Source organism: Heliconius melpomene, chromosome 9, assembly GCF_056956725.1.
Source record: "Heliconius melpomene rosina isolate 202511_hmr_F chromosome 9, ASM5695672v1, whole genome shotgun sequence".
In the NCBI taxonomy this organism is placed as follows: Eukaryota; Metazoa; Arthropoda; class Insecta; order Lepidoptera; family Nymphalidae; genus Heliconius; species Heliconius melpomene.
In genome coordinates this window covers 1931034-1951750 of record NC_140397.1, presented here as the reverse complement: position 1 = coordinate 1951750, position 20717 = coordinate 1931034, and the positions used below count along the sequence as shown (strand labels likewise).

Here is a 20717-nt window from a genome sequence, read left to right as displayed (position 1 = left end):
ATATTAAATTGCAATTATCTTGAAATAGGGGAAATTCGTAAAAAAATCCTATAGAGATACGCTAACAACATAAACAAGTTGTAACAAGTGTATAAGAATTTCGACGTAGCTTGATAAGAACGTATGGCTTAGTAGTCAACGTCTTAGGTACAGGTTCAAATCCCGCTACGTTAAATTTTTTATACGTTTTCTAAATAATTCTTTTTCTTTAGGCCCAGTACCCGAAAATCAAATTCAATGTCTACTAAACAAACTAACGAAAATTTAATAATAAAGCTGTAACCTTAAAAGCTGGTCCTTATTGAATCAACGAACTTATCTCCGGCAGGACCAAGGGTCTAAGCGCCACCATGTGTTTCCTATTTCCTTTTCTAACCTCAATATTAGATAAACGATTGCAGGGGACTTTTTTATTTTCACGCATTTTTAGTATTTTCTAAAGAATCAGTATAGTTCAGTAAATAAAAATCAAAACATTTTCTAATAAGCTTACAAAATAATTACGAGTAGAATAAGAAACCAAAATTGCTAGTAATTGGACCCTTCAATTATTTTCCAACACTAATAGCAGCTAACAAGCTTAAAATTACGAACCAATTTTCACTCAAGTTGTTATTTCAAAACTCCTTAAGCACCTACGTAAGCAAAACCAAACTATTTTACACTGAAATATTTTATATGACTATAAATACAAATATATGCTCAAGTATTCTTTTAAATGACTATGCAAATATGAATTTTTAAGTTATCGTTGACATCGAACTCACTAATTGGCTGATATGAACAATGAACACCACGGGTTTTTAACTAAACAAGTGTTTGATAAGCGGTAGGGATTCGCGCTATGTTTTACGCCATTCAAATTTTATGTTGACGATCGTATTGGTTTTGAAATTTGCTCCTGTGATAAGTGCGGGTTCTATTTTTTTTATTTTAGTTTAATTTTTTTCATTGGAATGTGGATAGATAGAGCAGATTTGTAGATGAGGTTTTGTTTTAATAGAATGTTCTTTAAAAATCTAAATCAGCTTCACGCTGTATCCCGCACACTACAGTAGGCAGAGGGAACCTAGTGTTAAGACACTTCGTTCCCCGCTTTCTGCCGATTGCGTGTTGAGTGGCAGAACTTAACGCCGCGCTTTGCCTCCACACCAGAGCGAAGAAATGGAAATATAAACGTAAATAATTATTACACTTCCTCAAGTGGGGATCGAACCCACAACTGTCGCGTTACAGTCACATCCATGTGCTCCTGCACCACGACTGGCCTCAATTCTGCAAAAAAGCTATTTTTTAATATAAATCCAGATAGGATAGTAACGTAATTGAATGAAATCAGTCTACGGGAATACATTAAATTATATCCACCTTAGTTTTGTAGTGTTCTCTTAATAAGATATTTTTTGCTGAATATGAAGGAATGTGGGTACTCGTATATTAAATTAGAGGGAGCCTAAAGCGTTTAACTATTTTTGATTTAATAAAACTTCAATTTTACTAGCTCCCTGAAAAATGGTAAGGCTTTGAAAAATTAATTAAATAATAGTGTTATGCGTTTTTCATTTAGTTATCTAAATTAGTAATAAGGATTATTTGTATAACATGAAAGATAAGATTAATGTTTTTTTCTGTAAAACAGGTTAGGCAGAGAAAGTCAGTGTTAAAACACTCAGTTTGCAGCTTTTTGCTCGAATTGGAGATATAGCGTGATGGGTGGTTGAACTGAATATCTTGCTTCATGTTACTAGTGTAAAGAAATTGATTGCCCCAAGTTTAGTTCAAACCCACAATCATCGCGCTTACAAGATATGGCCTTAAAAAAGTTTATTTACAAAATATACGAAGAACGAAAATTTTGTATTTTAATTTGATATTTAGATAATAAATAAGCTAACATAATATTTTATTAATTTCAACCCTTTTCAACCCCTCAACCATAAAAAAGTTGACACAAGCCTGTGTTTTATCATACATAATATCTAATAGGAAATAAAAAAAAAATGTAGCCCGATAGCGGATGTCCAATTAAAAAAGGGTAATAATTTCCTAATTAATTAAGTTTATTCTTCTAAACCGTTCGCTTTACCCTGTCTCCCTCGTAGGGTAAAATGAGTAAAATAACGTTGTGAGGGGTAAAAATAGGTCATGTGGATATGAAGTAATATGGTTAATTAACATGTAGTAGGTTCGATTTACGCCCCATAGGAGTTAGTGACGTAACGATTCGTATTCGCCATTATTCGAATATTTTGTGAATATTATAGCAGAAAAAATAATATTAGGTAAATTCATTAATTACTTATTTTCATTATTATGAGAAAGTACCTTAATTACGTTTCTTATAAAGGCTCAAGATTCCGTATTTATAGTATTAACTTTTTATTGGAACTTAAAAAACAAAAAATCTCACACAAATGAGATTGATGCCAAATTAAAAAAAACAATATCCACATTCGTATTCGTATCCGCTAATATCGGTGGCACATATTATTTACAGATATTATTATTTACATTCGTATATACATACATCACTAGTAGAAATTTAAAGTTAATGATGTATTAATCCATGGGATGTAAATGTTGATGTGAAAAAATAAAGCTTAAAAAGTTAACATAAGCTCATATGGTTGTAGAGCCATTGGACCATGGACCAAGGGTTTTAAATCCCGATACGATAAACGAATATTGTAAATTAAATGATTTTTTTTTAGGTACACGCTGTATAACCTGGGAACCTAGTGCTAAGACACTCCGGATGCACTATGACAATTTCATTCCCCACTTTCCACTGAGTTCGGGAGTGGTGGAACTCGCCTCACTTTTCTCTCTCCTCAATTCCAGAGCGATGAAATGAAAATATTATTTTTTGTAAGGTTTTTTGTGTTATGTTTTTATTGGTTCAATTGTGACGTGTTTAACTAAACCTCAAAATTCTAATTCTTCTCACGTTAATGCTGTATGTATGTAGTAGTATTTTAAATTTGTAGAGTTTATTAATTTGTTAGTAAGTTTATTAATTAGGATAGATAATAGAGAAAAAATATACTATTAGGTGATCAGTGCTTTGCAAATTACTTTATTAATAATAATTACTATAGTAATTTGTAATTATTATTATGTTTTACTCAAACAGTAAAAAACAGACTAGAAAAAAATATTTAAAAAAATCCCCGAGTAGAAATTGAACCTACAACCATCAGTATAATCAAAAACTTCCTACAGTCGTATAATTATTATACAATTTAATTTACTTCCTCAACTAGGCTTAATAATTTATAGCCTTTGTCCAATTAAATTCAGTACAATGAGTTCTTTGATAATCAAGATCAGGTGGCTTGTTACAGAATTATTATATTATGAAAGGGACCCATCTGGCTAACAGTTTCGAATAGGTTTATTGTTTGTTTACAATTATTTTGTTAATAATAATAAAAATTGTTTAATATTGTTTAGAAAATATTTTTAATTTGGCTGAGGATATGTATTATTATGTCTGCAATAATAATTAATCTGTTAAATTAATTACTTTCTTTTTCATGATATTATGGGTTCGATTTTAATTGAGGAAATTAAAAATTTAATATTTTCAATTCCTCGCTGTGGTAACGAGGCATAACTCAATACGCAATGCTTCCATAATTCGGCAGAAAGTTGGGAACGGAAGTGTCTTAATAGGACGTATCTTAATATCTTAATACTAGGTTCCCGGGTTCCCTCTGCCTATCCTTCTAGGATATAGTGTAAAAAAATATTATTATCGACACATATAGCAAGACTCTACAAAGATTACAAGGATAAGAGAAAACTAAATAACGTAGCTAATGAACAAAATGAAAATTAATATTCTATTATAGAAATTGCAAAATAGCTTTAAATAATTGGAAATAAATATAATCCGCGTGAAGCGACAGCGTGACACGTGCTGCTGAACGTGACAGTATGCAAATATTGTATTGTAAGCTCAAATAATGATACTGACAGAATAAACATTATTTTTTTTCTGTTGTTTATTTTTTATTGGAAGAAACAGAGAAATGGGAAATTGATTTTGAAACTGTATTAACAACAAAATTGCTACAAAATAATTGAATTGGCTGAAATTTTAAGTTCCAATGTACAGATATTCTCTGAAAAATATTATTAGATCACGAAAGTAATTCAGATAAGTAAACAAATAAGTGGATTTTCTTATATCTATATATATATAAAATCGAAAGGTCACTCACTCATCACGAAATCTCAGAAACTACATGTGCTAGGAATCTCAAATTTTGCATAGGAGTTACTTATAGGACGTAGGTGCTCGCTAAGACGGGAATTTGCAATATTCGACTTCTAAGGGGTTGTTTTTGGGGTCGAAAGTTTGTATGAAACTTCGTTACTACAAATACTAGGAGTCTCAAATTTTGCATAGACTTCACTAGGACGTTGTCATGGAGACAGAAATGAATAATAACATAGTTCACGCGGGTGAAACCGCGAGCGGGCCGCTAGTAATCTATATATATAAAATCGAAAGGTACTCATCACGAATCTCAGAATCTACATGTGCTAGAAATCTCAAATTTTGCATAGGAGTTATTTATAGGGCGTAGGTGCTCGCTAAGACGGGAATTTGCAATATTCGACTCCTAAGGGGATGAAATAGGGGTTGAAAGTTTGTATGGAAAGAAATTTAAATTGCCACTGATTTTTATAAGATTTGAAATTTAGACTCTTAAAAATATTTCATTGAACACGTGTTTCGTGGTTTATTAGGATTCATCCCTAAGGGTGCAAATAAGCGGGCGAAGCTGCGCGCGTCCGCTAGTAATTATATATAATTTATATATACATACATAGCTATCTATAACTTAAAACAGGACCAACCATCCCCAACATAAATATGTATGGCCAGTGAGGGCCGTCCACGCTCATCAGACAGATGGCGTTGATCAAGAGCCCTTCACAGTAAAGTGTCTTATTTCATCTTATATCCTTATTTTGATATGATTTAGTATTAACGGATACTTAGTTTTTTTTTGTTCCGGACATATTTTTTTTTCTCGGAGAACAGGATAAAGAAAAACTAGTGTTAAACATTCTTTCACTGAACCCTGTATTTTTTATGAAATATTTATAATATTAAACATTTTTAGAATGAGGTTGTCATAATTTTGGTACCTTTATAGTTATTATATGTTAACAATATTATAATATTTATAATTATAATAATTAAAACGAGATACATTAAATTGAGTACAATGTTCAGAACGGCGTGATAGTAAAATATTTATGTTTTTATAGCGAACGCTAAATATTTTTCTTAAAACATCTTATTTAATTTATACACAGCTTTACGTTGTATCTCGTACAGGGTAAACAAAGGGAACCTGGAAATATAGTGTTAAAATCCTCCCTTTCACCTAAGAACTCTGGATGTATTGCATGTTGAGTTGCGAATCTCAACGCCGTGCTTTGCTTCGACACCATAGCGAATAAAGAAAATATTAAATTAAATTTAATTTAATACTTTATAAAGATAAAAGAAATATAACAAGATAAAAGATAATAATTATTATTTACTTAAATATTTTTATAGAACATTTTAACTGAAAATTAATACCATTCCTCGTTAGAAAGCTGTCTTAGACCTGAATAAGCAATCTTGAAGATGTAGTTTCAAAGGACAAAAGACAGTTGCCATTTCAATGCAAATAACTATGTAATATACAAATAAAGACGACTTTATACAATTGTATAGCATACATTGCGTAATATTGATCTTATATTTGTAGGTATTTCTAATTTTAATACGTAAATGAATCATCATTCAATCATGAATCATTTACCTTTAGCGGTTTGAAATCTTCAATAGTGTTTGAATCTAAATGCGGTACGTGGGTTGGATTCCCAGTATGGAGATATAATTATTTTTAATTTATTTTCACATTTTACTCATTATGCAAAATAGCGAAAAATTGCCATAAAAATAAAAATTATTAGTAAATTTTTATACGTTTTATAATGTTCTTTAATTTTGTTTCAAAACACATAAATAAATTCAATTATTTTATAATTTAAAAATCATTAAATATTTTGTACACCCACAATGTATTTATGGTCATTTCTAAATAACTTTTAGTATAGTAAAAGCTTATTCCCAACAAGTAAATTTACGTACACTGCGTTGATTTCAGTCTAATATATACCCAATGTATTGTTCAGATTTCACAACAGATAGTATTAGAGTGTGGGGATGTTAATTCCATATCGATAGTTATTTTACATATAAATCATATCTAAAGATAGAGGCAAACCGTGGCGTTGAGTTACGTCACTCAACGTACAATGTTTCAATAATTCGGCGGAAAATGGAGAAGAAAGTGTCTGACACACTAAATTAACACTAGGTTCCATCTGCCTACCCTGATTTTTTTTGTTTTAAATATATTTACATGTATTTACATAAGTTTTCTTTGTTCTTTCTTGTGTTGAAGTCGCGAAGTCATTTATAAAATTTACATAATTGTTGTATTTAACAAATTAATTACTGCTGTACGCAAAGAAGAGAGTGATGTTACTATGTCTGACTAGACTCCAAATTACATTCAATAAGTAAATTAAATTATATAAAACTATTATTATATAAAGTAGCACAATATAAACAAAACTGAAACTGCCATCCATTACTGGTCTGAAAGCTATGGATTTGGATCTCATGAATAAATGTTCTATCGACAACTTGCCTCTTAGCAGATTGGCGACTCTAGCGATATGGTCAAAGGAACAAAACGTTCAGAACGAGATGGTAAATAATTAATTTTACTAATAGCGTAGTTTGTTAGACGCGAGCTGATATTTGTCACTGCGGGTTCAGTAATATCTTTACTCTTGATATTGAGGTAGTATGAAATGTATTAATTGCTAGGTTATATGCTCGAATGTTATATTTCGGTGTGATTATTTATGAGTGAACATTTCAAGCAATTTGTTCAGATTTGACTATAGCTGTTATCAAGACACTCGCCAGCGTATTAAGCCAAGTTAAAAAGTGCATTTTACAGGAATAATTTCAAGCTACGTTTGAACTTCTCATAACAACTACTTAACCAATGCGTGGCTTATATTTTGTAAGCTAAACTCCGTAGCTCAAATTTCAATTATTTAACTCTAATGGTTGTTACTATAATTCTATTTGAAAACCGGTGTTAGCTGACTCTTTCACTCATTAAAAACTCAACCCACTTCTAGATGACCTAGAAACTTGATAGTGAATCAAATAATTAAGTAAGAAAATTATATCAAGGTATTACAGAGTTATAGTGTTAGTTTTTTTACAAAAAGTAACGATGGGATATTAATAATCAAAAACATAAATATGAAATAAAAGCCAAGACAAATGATAAGTAATGCATCGTTTTCGAATTCACCGATAAAAGAATAGCTATATGGGTGTTGATTTCTGTGTTCAGTCGGAATAAAATTCAAGCTGTAAATTGGACTTGGCTATTTTTTTACCACCAGGCACCAAGTTAAATGCCAACCTCTAATATGTCCAGTAAAGCCTGGAAGTATATTAACTTTTTACGCAATAAAATATTTATACTATTGTATTTTTTTAAAACAGAACCCGTCGGTCATATCTAGTTCAATACAAATCGAAATCGGTCTGTTAGACCACTTCGTATCACCGACATCGATCAATGTCAGGACTAATTCCTGGATGCGGACACGATAAAGTAAAACGCAAGCGAGTACGTGACGTGAGGAGAATTGGTTGTTTTTCTCTCGATGGAATTATTTAGGATCGGACAAATAGTTTGGAGTAGACGTGGATACTTGGACGGTCGAGATAAAGCTTGGAGTTAATAGCTGCAAGAATTAAGGGGCGATCTGATTGTGTTTTAATTGAAGTGAGATATTTTTATTGAAATTTCAGATATAATCTTATCTTTCTAGGTTTAAATTTAGTCTAGGTTTTAAATTGTTTTAGTAAAATATATATATATACAGTGTGTGTCATGTATCTTTTAGTTATGGTATTATAATTGATACGAATAGCTATGAAATATGTTGTTAAATATTAATTGTAATTTAACTTTGGTAATTAATTATTATTTAAAGTATGTTCGTTAAGTAATTTTAAGTTTTGTACTTTATATATTTATTTATTCAAGTCGAAAAAGAACTCACAACCGTCGCGTTCAACCTCAGGTGCTATGGCGTTGCACCATGAGGGTTTATACTATATTTAAACAAAAACAAAATATCACAGATTAATATGATATATATACCTATTTTAGATTTTCAATGATTACAATAAGACTTTCATATCACAAGATTTAGTAAGCCACTGTTCCAGAAGCAGTCTGTTACATCAAAGGCTACATTCAAGCCGTATCGACAGCACACTAATTGGATTATTCAACTGCAATATTAGTTCAATATCCTGTTTTAGTACGGTGACCCTGCGCTTGGACAATGGTCCCCTCGCCTCGGGCGGTGCTGGGGAGATGTGACAGCGCTGCAAGGGTTAGATTCACTAGTTTCCTTTATATGTATGTATATTTATGTAAATAGTTCTGTTACATTGTTATAGTTAGTATAGTTTATAAGTGTCTACGGGTTTTCTATTTTTTTTTTTGGTAAGTTCTGAATTAAGAGGAATAGATAGAGATTCAGTTCTCCATTTTATCACCCTTATATAGGCAGCACTCCGGTCCCTACTTTTCACCGCATTCTTAAGGCATTGCTAGTTGAGTGGAAGAAGTCAACGCCGGTCTTTGCTTTGACACCAGAACGAAAAAATGAAAAGATTAAATATATCTTTTCCTCGAGTGGGAATCGAACCCCACAACTTGTTTATTTTAACTTTTTTTGACTGTATCTTTCTATTTATTCCTAACAACAGATTACAGAAACTTAGTTCATTACTGGTCATATATAAAATGTATCATTAATCTCGCTAGTTGTAAGCAAATCGCCGGTCAAGCGATGCACAATATTTAGTACGGTCATCAGTCATCCTTTTCAACTGCAAAGTTGGTATTATATGCAACGATCTTCTTGTTATAGTGTCAAACTGACCTGCTCTTGATTTATGCATTTTAGAGTAGCTTGAGAAGACTAATTCTTTTGTATTATACTAGCGGACGCGCGCAGCTTCGCTTACGTATTTAGGGGTGAATTCTAATAAACTATGAAACATGTGTTCAATGAAATATTTTTAAGAGTCTAAATTTCAAATTTTATAAAAATCGGTGGCGTTTTAAAGATTTTTGCAAAAAAACTTTCAACCCCTTATTTGCACCCTTAGGGGTGAATTCTAGAAAACCATGAAACACATGTTCAATTAAATATTTTTAAGAGTCTAAATATCAAATTTTATAAAAATCGGTCGCGATTTAAAAAAAAATCCATACAAACTTTCAACCCCTTATTTGCACCCTTAGGGGGTGAATTCTAGAAAACCATGAAACACATGTTCAATTAAATATTTTTAAGAGTCTAAATTTCAAATTTTATAATAATCGGAGGCGTTTTAAAGATTTTTCCATACAAACTTTTAACCCCTTATTTGCACCCTTAGGGGGAGAATTCTAGAAAACGATGAAACACGTGTTCAATTAAATACTTTTAAAAATCTAAATTTCAAATTTTATAAAAATCGGTGCCGATTTAATTTTTTTTCCATACAAACTTTCGACCCCTATTTCACCCGTTTAGGGTTGAAATTTTTCAAAATCCCTTCTTAGTGGATGTCCAGATTACAAAAGTAAACATCTGTCCAAATGTCACGTTTCTACGCACAGCGGTTACGGCTGTGCGTGCGTCTTACCTCAGTCAGTGAGGACAAGTCCTTTTATATATATAGATTAATATACCTACAAACTCGTATGTTTGATTAGTGGTCGTCGTGGTACAGCGTGTTACATGATAGTTGTGGGTTCGATCCCCATTTGGGGAAATTAATTATTTTCATTAACTCGCTCTGGTAACAACAGAATGGGCGTTGATGCCTTCATTCAGTCAATACACAATGTTTTGAAATATGGGCGGTGCCTCGAGAATGAGGTCTCATAACACTAGGATCCCTCTATGTACCCTTCTAGGATTATGCGAGATGCCTGTTGAGTTTCAGAACTCAGCGCCGCTTTGCCTTATTACCAAAGCGAGTAAACGTATATAATTCATTTCTCTAAGGAAAAATCGAACCTAAAACCTTCGCTTTTATAGTTAGATTTAGACTCAATAGAATAGTATAAACGTATAAGCGAACACAAAATATAAATATTTTACACAAATAAAAATTCTTTTCAAATAGCTAACACATTTTGAATCGTTTTATATAAATCGTTCGGACCAATTTCTTATTCCGCAAAATGCTTGTCCATCCAGATGGATGCCCCACTGTCTGTGATATTAAATTTGCTTTAGAAAAAGCAACTTTAGTTGTAAGAGCGTAGAGTTTAAAGTTGGTGTAAGAAATATTTATGGTTCAGAAAAATCAGATAAAGTCGTTAAAAAACGAGTGCAATTACGTGAGACTTATCGTGATATCTTCTTGAGTCACGATCACTTTGAATTGCTAAAATACGAAAAAATACATTAGAAATATATAGCGATGTATCTTTAGACAAATGGAAATTAAAATGGTTTTTTTTTAATATTTATAAATGTTGAGTTCCGCCGTTCAGTCCTGCCACTCAACACGCAATGCCTCCAGAATTCGACAGAAAGTGGGGAACGAAGTGTCTTAACACTAGGTTCCCTCTAATTACCCTGCTGTGTGCGGGATACAGCGTCAAGCTGATTTGATTTGGAACATCCAAAACTTCCGTCTTAACAGAAAATACAGTTTCACCAGAAAAGCCCTAGTACAAGTAAATGCTTTTCACAAATTCCTTTGACATAATTAATCCTCTGCCAAATCTCTATAAAAGTAGATTAACAGACGGCCACTCGTACCAATTGTGTATTAATATTTTATGTGTTCACACCGCCAGGCCTCCGCCCCGCCTCATAAAGCTGTCAACGGAGAGATAAGTGTTATTTCTTACACCGTAGTGATTTAACTTTGGGTTACAGTATTGTTTTATAAATGAAATCATTTCTTAATCTTATTATTTTCTTTATCTATATATATAAAATCGAAAGGTCACTCACTCATCACGAAATCTCAGAAACTACATGTGCTAGGAATCTCAAATTTTGCATAGGAGTTATTTATAGGACGTAGGTGCTCGCTAAGACGGGAATTTGCAATATTCGACTTCTAAGGGGTTGTTTTTGGGGTCGAAAGTTTGTATGAAACTTCCTTACTACAAATGCAAGGAGGAGGAGTCTCAAATTTTGCATAGACGTCACTAGGACATAGCCATGGAGACAGAAATTAATAATAACATAGTTCACGCGGGTGAAACCGCGAACGGGCCGCTAGTATTATATATATCTTTCTTATTACTTTATTAAATTTATTATTAACATTATGATACTACCTTTGAATAACAAATAAAAATGCTTCACAAATTCGCAACTTTCATATCCTCGAGTGGGAATCGAACCTATTTCATTTACAGTCATACTTGTACCTATGCACCACGGCTAGACCTTATTACATTTCAAAACCATATTTACCAACATTTCTAATAAATATATCACAATTGGACTACCACAAACCAACTACTATAAGTTGGCATTAGACAATATAACCTTACAACAAAATTAAAAGCAATGGGTCCTATGAAAGGGGTCATCTTATACTGGTCAAGAGAATTCAGACCGGGCAGTCCTCTTTGTATGCACCAGACAGAAATCTGCTTGATATGTATGGGATATTTCGAGGAATGTCTTTGTATTTCGTAAAGGATTTGATTAAAACGTGGTCATAATTAGATACTTTGTCGTTAGTCCACATTTAGTCGTGGATGACAAGCTAGTTGGTTATTGTTTTAGGATGAGATTGGACTAGAAATTTAGTTTAGGTTGATGTAATTTTGGTGTTTTTGGTTTTTATTTTGGATATTTTAAATTTTGGATTAAAATCACCTTTAATTACACACATATGGGGCAGTCGTTTAAACCAGACGGGTTGTGAGTTGGATTTTTACTCAAGGAAATGAAAAATTTAACATTTTCATCATTAACATGCTCCAGCAACAAGGCAAAGTGTAGGGTTCAAATCCACCAATTATCAAGCAATGCCTCTACATTCGGCGAAAAATTGGGAACCAAGAGTGTTAACACTAGGTTACCTCTGCCTTCAATGCTGTGTGCGGGATATAGCATAAAGTTAAAGTTCAGAAATTAAATAATTTGATGTTTTACATATCTCTTTTTTAATTTAACATTTTCTTTATCAAAGTAAGGCTTCGCTCAGAATTTGAACGAATTAATACAAATAAATACCTTAATTACACCAACCAGCTACATCAATAAATACTAATAACCTCATTGTACTGCAAATCGATAGAGCATGGAGCATAGAGCATAGAGTACAGAGCATAGAGCATAGAGTATAGAGTATAGAGTATAGAGTGTGGACGCCGATCACGAAGCAATTTAATCGGAATGCGCGTCACACGCACGTAATTAGTGCCGACATCTGGCGGTCACGCCTCGTTGGACAGAGGTGCCAAGTGAAAATAGGATAACTTGTATTTGACTTGTATGTATATAGAAATTGTGGGTGACTATAGGATATCTTTATCTATATCTATTTCTTCTATCTATCTTTATCTATATGTTATTTGAAATGATCGAGACCTGTTAAATAGTAAGCGCAAATTGAAATATTTTTCATTCCCTCGCCGTGGTAACGATGCAAACGTGCTTAAGTTACGCTGGCATCACACAATGTCTCCAGAATAACGGAAAGTGAAATGTCTTAATGGGAAAAGTGTGTCTCAACACTAGTTGACCCTACTAGTGCGGGATAAAACGTGAAGTTTAAAAAACTACGCACAGCTTTTTGAAAGGCTTTATGTACACGCAAACTAAGTTTCGGGACTTACGACTAGCATAACAGTAAACAAATGAATACTTGAATACGTACAACTAATTACTTACTGGACGGATTTTAATGAAACTTTTTAGTTGCAGCATAATATAATTGACAGCATAATTAAGAATAGACTATGCACAATAATTTTAATAAGATTTTTCTCTCTTTCTCTCAGGAAAATATAACAAAAATTAGTGGAATCCACACTTAATCGGTAAAACCTGAATATTTAACACCAAATTGCCTAAATTTGCATTCGTATTCACAATCGACGCGATCGTTTAGATGATAAACACTGTGTCACTTAGCTTAATTAAACCAAACGTTGATTTGTTTGTACGTTAACAATTGCAATAAACTCTTGTTATCGATAACTCGAATGTTTTTGTGTATATATTTTTGTTATGGGACCATTTTATTAGTATTAGGTTAAAGGATTTCGTTGTCATTTTTAAATATAGAATTGGTGCAGGGGTGCTGCAAAATCGACTGGTTGTGGGTTCGATCCCCATTCGAGGAAAGGAAATAATTATTTCATTTCTTCGCTCTGGAGTCGTGAGCCTTTTAGTCCTACCACTTAATATGAAATGCCTCCAGAATTCGGCAGAAAGTGGGGAACGGAGTGTCCTAACACTAGGTTTCCTCTGCCTATCCTGCTTTGTGCGGGATACAGCGTGAAGCTGATTTTAATTTGTTTAAAGTCACAAAATAAAAGTTTATAATATCATATATCTTAACGAAAATACAAATTTTATAGTAAGTTGGTAAAATTTACCTATTTCTCTGAGTATATTATGCACTTAAATGTTACTTCAGGGAGTACTATATCTCGTGGATTTGTAAACGGCGAATATACTGACGGCGTTTGTATAAAATTTACAATGCTTTTAGTTTCACTCCAATGCTCGGTTCATATAAGAGATCCAGAACTTGAATTTACTCGAAATGGATATGGCATTAAGTAATTAGAAAATAAATTATTTGCAATTTAATATAGCACTTTCATTTAACCAACGTATTTTACGCTTGAGGCTTGGAGCAGCAGCAACAGGGTTTAAAGGAAAACGCAACGATTGTGGGTTCGATTTCTACTTAGATTAATGAGTTATTTTCATTTCCTAGCTCCAGTTACAAGATAAAGTGTTAAGTTCCCTCTTCCTACCGTGTTAAGCGACAAAAAGCGTGAAGTTGCTTATTGACAATACCTTCTCCAAATCGCTTCTACAAAAAGGCGCAAACTGTCAACGAGTGCAAAGGGGAAGACATGGATTTCCTTATACCATTAACATGTATATTACCTTTAATTTATGGCGAAAGCGTTTTTGATGGCATCGCGAACGTTTTATTTGTAATTCATTCACAAATATCTGTTTTGAACGTCCTCTCAGCTCGATTGATTTGGTGATAGCTTTTAAGGGCAAATGAATATTTGGTATTATTTTTTACTTAATGGAAAATGTTTTTTTTTTGTATTTTTTTTACAGTTTTTGTGATATATTTAAAGATACTTAAGAAAAATTAGAAATGTGTTCAATTTTATTTTGATTCGGAATACGAATTTACCTATCCATGTCTGAATATATTTAGACAATACAATAACAATTTTAGTCCTTCAAATTGTTATGGAAAGCTGTTATATTTCCTAGTACCTGTTTTCACATAACCAACAATGAGAAAATGAGAAAATGCATTTTCCCATAAATCTTCATTAAACTCAGTCACTGTTTCTTATGCAGTAGATATTATATTCCGTTCGAATCCTTCCTTTATAAAATCTCATTATTCAATGTCAAACAAACTGAAATGGTCGAATTTGAAAATGGTCTCTATATTACATTTGGTTCATACAAAAGCATTCTACAATCAGTTTTCATTTTCTCCAATATTACCTACAATTTTCGAGTAATCAGCGAGGAGAAATATGAAATAAACCACGAGTTTAACCAGCCTTACTTGGTCTTCCACTTGAATAGTTATTTCTGGTTGGAAATTTTATTCATAGTTCAAAATAAAATGGTCCATTTTAGGTAAAACAAGGGAAATGCTACGAACATATTTAGAAGAAAATCTTGAATATCACTTAGCTGTAGGAGTTATAACAATAAATTCGCGATAGCATTTACATACGGATGTTTGAGTCGCGAAGGGTGATTCTGTAACGGGTCGCTTAGCACGGTGTAGGTTCTTATATTATTTTCCTGTTTTGCCTATTTATGGTAAGTATATGATGAAAATATAGTACGTATATATTTAGAGAGTGGTTTAATTATAACTATTTCATTATAACTTTGAATAGCGTCTATCTTTAAATTATTTATACATATATATTTACGCTTCTGTAGACAAAATATGGTGTTAAGTTCCGCCATTGCATTGCAATGTCTCAAATTTTCCATTTATTTTACTCTGATTCCCTCTGTCTACCCTAATATACTGGAGTCGAATGAGAAAATGTGCAAATTATTATTTAGAAACGAATAGAAATATTATAACATCAAATACAATGGCACTCAACGACGATTATTATTTCTTATTTTCTTATATATACAAATATACAGTCTGTTTCATATTAAAAATCGAAACAAAAATAAACAGAGAAACACCCGAACCGCAGAGGAAATGACCGGGGATTTGTCTTTGTCAAATTTGAATGTGAGAAAAACGAACGTCAGTGCACAGCCGTCTGGTAGATTATGCCTTTAGCCATTTATTTTGATATCGTTTGTTTATTTTATGAGGAATAAGCTAACAAATACGGAATTGTGAAATAATATCTATTATACACATATGTGTATATTTGTTATATGTACAATATTATTATTTTTTGTAGTTCCTGCATATAGCAGAGTAGGCAGTGGTAACTTGGGAACCCAATGTTAAGCTTCTGTTTCCATTTTGGATACTCCCCCAATTTCCGATTTATTATTATTATATTTCATGTCATGATTGAGTACTTGATGAGTACTTGAGATGATGAGTACTTAATTTAGAAAATTTTCTTCTTCTTCTTATCTTATCTTCTATATCTTAATAGATTTCTTGAAGTTCCTACGAACCGAAAAAAACTAAATTTTACATTTTACAGCTAGAAATCCACGTAAGCAAAGTTGTGAGCAACAACTAGTTTTTCTATATAATATATTTTTTTCTCATTTAAAAAAACATATTAAAGAAAAGCGACGTCAATATGAATTTTTCAACAAATCACTATCATGAAAATGAATAATGGATATCATAATTCCTTCAGGAGTTTTCTTCTCATACATTATTTAGCGCTGGCTTAATTTAGATTTACAGCTCCCGTTTGTCTTCGTATCGAATACGCGCATTTGTCATTTTCATTCTGCACTTGTTTTTACACCTAGGTTACTTTACTATGTACAGAAATTTTTAAATGATTTAAAGTAGACATAAGAAATTATATTTTTGGCATCTTTTTTTTAATATGTCTCTTAAAAGCTTTACTATTTCGCATTAAAATTATTAATTTTCATAGATAATGTCTAAATTAATGACCGTATAAGTATAGACGGAACATAGTGTCAAGACACTCCCGTTGCCCATTTTCCAACAAATCTCTCGAGGCATTGTGTGTTGAGTGGCGGAACTCAACGCCGGGCTTTTGCCTTGATGTCAGAGCGAAGAAATGAAAATATTAATAACTAATAATTCATTGCAAGCAGTAGGGATCGAATCCACAACTGTCGGCCTCGAAGCTGAGGCTGTAATAATTTAATGAATATTTCAGCCAAATCTTATCAATTTAAATCAGCTAATATATCAACTATACAACGTATAAACAGTAAACCCGCGTCGGTCGTACTGACTGCGTACAACGCACCACGCACGGACATTAATCATGCTTGGATTTTATGTAAATTTTGTTAAGTGTGCTGATAAATGGATGGTCAAGCTTCTCCTATAGGTCTACATGGGCAATGGACATTACAATAAAACCCCTATAATATATGGGCAATATTCCAATCATATATTAACTTAGGTTAGCTTCACGCTGAATGTCTAGCGAGGTAGTCAGAGAAAATAGAGCGAGAAATACTATAGTCTCATACCTTCTTCGTCTCGTTCACTGTCCTCAAGCTCGTATATTCTTAATTATATATTAGTTTTAATTTGGATTTGGTTAATTAAAATATTGTGTTATTATTTAAATGATTACTAATGTAACGGTTGTAGGACGGTAGCTGATGTGTCTATTAAAAATATAGTTAAAAAAACCAGTTAAATACAAGTTGGACCCAACAAGGGTTCCGTATTAATTACAGGATTGTAGGTACAAAAATAAGTTTGTAATGATTCTTAATTAGGAGACAGAGTATCTTAGCATTAGGTTCCCTCTGCCTCTCCTATATGTTCTCCTATATGTTATTAAATATTTTTCACACACAATTTTGTACTAAGTTCAAAGTTACCGCACTCACACAGTACGCACTTCGCAATGTCCACTTGATTTCATTTTTCATTCTTAAAGCGTTTTGTTTCGCTGACAGCGGCTCGGCACGGTAGTGTATTGAAGAGCGTGTTTGTGTTGGACCCTTCTCCATCAGTTTATATGGGAGTTGATGCTGGTTGGAGTTTGTTACATCATTAACTTAGATTATGTATAATATGTTTTTAGTTTACGTTTCAGTGTGTAGGATTCCGTAGTAGGCAGAGAGAATCTAGTGTTAAGACACTCCGTTCTAGGGAACCGTTGGAGTGATGGCATTCAACGCTTTTTTTATTACTAGAGCGAGGAAATCAAAATAGTAGTATTTAAAATAATAATATTTCCCAGAACGGACTGAATGTTTGAACGTATTCGCGATGGTCATAAGTTCGATGCCAATTTGAAGGAATTTTCGTAATTAAAAAGAAATGGGTTAGGACATAGGCTTAAGGTGATGTAATATAAGTCTAAAGCCTAGAATCTACATCTAGATACATCGACTATACAACAAAAAAATTATTTTTCAATTCCAACCAAGTACTTAATAAGATTAGAGCACTCAAAGCCAACAAACTCATATTCTTTACTTGGAATAAATATAATTTTATGTATTTATCAATATACAAAAGTAACCAAATATACGATACTATTTACTATATAACTTCATTACTCCAAAGCTACCTCTGAAATAAAGCTTAATAATCCTCCTTTTGAGATTAATAATCCTCCATAACAACCCTCTAGCCTCCTCTAAATCACGCTGATCGCGCACTCCATCATACAATAGTGGCTGGTCACTAAGAATTTGTCTATGACAACTTAATTTGTACGTATAAAAAGAGGGTATATTGTTAGTTTGTTTCTACGCTGTATTTGTTTTTTTTTTATTATTGTTTTAAGTTATTTATGATATAAAAGTATTTTTTAGCTTCACTTCATTTATATAATACTTTCTTATATGATTACGGCTGTAAGTTCGATAGTCACTTGGATGAATGAAGTGTTTTTATTTTTCGGATTTAGAAAAAGACAAAGCACAGCGTTGAGTTTCACCACTCAACACGGAAAACGTACCGTAACCGTACGTACGTAACGTACCGTGGTACCGTAATCTCAATACTAGACTAATACTAGGTATTTTTAAAAATATTTATTCGCCTATGTGTTGGCTTACGAATTTAACTAAACAGAATAATTGCACAGAATCTATAAACTGGCACCCATTTATTCAAATGTACACAAAAGAATATTTAGCAAAAAATAATTAATTTTGTATTCATTTTAGACCCCCCCGAAACATTATGACATATTTTAATTTTGCAAAGTCATTTTAATTTAAAGATAATCCGCTTTCAACAGTTTGCTAAAAGTTAACTAGTGATGTTACATTTAAATATCGATAAACGATGCTGTGCTCACAAAATTTAAAAATAATATAGAGAGACGCAAAATATGGTAAGAATATTTTTAAATATTATTACCGATATATGTTAAGGATATTTAGTTTCTTCTTTTTATATTAATAAAAATATTAAATTTTTGCATTATGTGTAGCGAGAGAAGATAACGAGAACGAGAGAAGGAAAAAACATGTTGCTGTTTTCCTATATGCGTTTCTTTGAGCAGCAACCAGTAAAATGATCCCTGGTGCAGAATATGTCTACAACGTTACGACGGCTTACGACGAAAAAAAAACAAAATGTAATAAAATAAAGAACATCACTACGCGGTAGGCGCTGCAATTAACACAGCCTAATCCCACCGCGACAGGTTTCTTATTAACACCATTTGTCAGTCGCGGGATTGTAAGTTATCAGCACATCACTATTTGTTAGGGGACTGTATAATCTGTGAGAGATTATAAATTAAACTAAATTAACTAGCGAAATGATGTTTTTAGATCTTACCTACTTTATGCAATATATATCTAATATTGTTTTTTTTTTTAAATAAATTCATCAGGTCAATACTATATTTTTACGGAAGAAAGAGAAGAAATTAAACTGAAGTGTGTGAAAGTGCTTATAAATATACCAAACATAAGCAATTTTATTTTATTGAATATTCTAAGAAGTGAATACAACTATTGTATTTGGCAGCACATAGCTGTTTATGTCGACATTTAATTTTTATTATGTTGCTATAACGTTTTTCATTAAAAAAATATATTTAATCATGTAAACCAGACATAAAAGTAATATCAAGATCGCTTGTCACTTTCTGCCCAAATTCCTTGCTTTTAGAATGGCGGAACTTAACACCGAATTTTATCTTGTCAAATGGAGAAATGAAAATACCTCATCTAAATTGCCCCGAACGAAGACTGTGTACACAATTATTTCAGTTAGTTTGTGCCCCACTGCACCAAAACAGCCTTAGAAATTTATATAATAACTTTAGAACCATTCGAAACTTACCAGACAAATCTTATATAACCATAATCCATTTACCGTTCAATCTGCGAAATATTCTCAACAAACATCAAATTTCACGCTTCAAAACGACAAAGACAATAACCAAAAGCGATGTAGCATTACACTCAGCGATTTAGACATTTCAAACTTGGCTCATTTAAGGGCATAACCATTTCCTATATTCATGACCACCATCCATCCAACAGAACTAGCGTAGTGACGTACTATCAAAATACAATACGTTATAAATGATACACATTATGCTGGCACATCACTAGTTATTTTAGACGTAAAGGCTTATTCTAAGGTATTAAGGTTGATTTTCGTGATTTTAAGATTTAGATAAGTTTGTATAGATGTTGCCTTCTCAACTCTAGGTCGTATCCATCCCGCTGTGATAGGTAAAGAAGGAATGGCGTTCGATAAATTTTCTCGTTTTGGTATGTTGTTTGTGTTTGAAATGATAAACAATAAGGAATAAAGTAACTTTCGTATATACAATTTTATATTTGTGTAAGCACTAATATAATAATATTCAGTAGGGAACGGAGTGCCCTAACACTAGGTTCCCTCTGCCTACCCTGCTGTGTGCGGCATTAATAGCGATGTGTGAATATAAATGAGATTGTAATGGGTTCAATTTTCTAATCAGGTGAGTGATACCTTAATTACTTTTGATTTCTTCTGATAAATTAAACATCTGGGGTTCTATATTTATACGGGATATGCATTTTTTGTTAAATTATTATTTATAGTATTACTTATTACTTTATTCATGTATAAATATGCTATATAATATATAACTGTGGTAGATCGTATATTGTAAAGTATTCTCTTAATTAAACTCCCCTAGTAAATATATAAAAAAATC

At 32.3% G+C, this 20717-nt stretch overlaps 1 protein-coding gene across 1 annotated transcript in view; it reads left to right on the top strand.

Moving 5' to 3' along the window:
- The first annotated feature begins 6685 nt into the window (after positions 1-6685).
- The window catches only part of LOC146536157 (uncharacterized), a 30327-nt gene continuing 16295 nt past the window's right edge, over positions 6686-20717 (top strand). The window contains exon 1 of the mRNA XM_085190512.1: positions 6686-6790. Within this exon, the coding sequence (XP_085046638.1) occupies positions 6686-6790 (105 nt within the window). The remainder of the gene's footprint in view (positions 6791-20717) is intronic.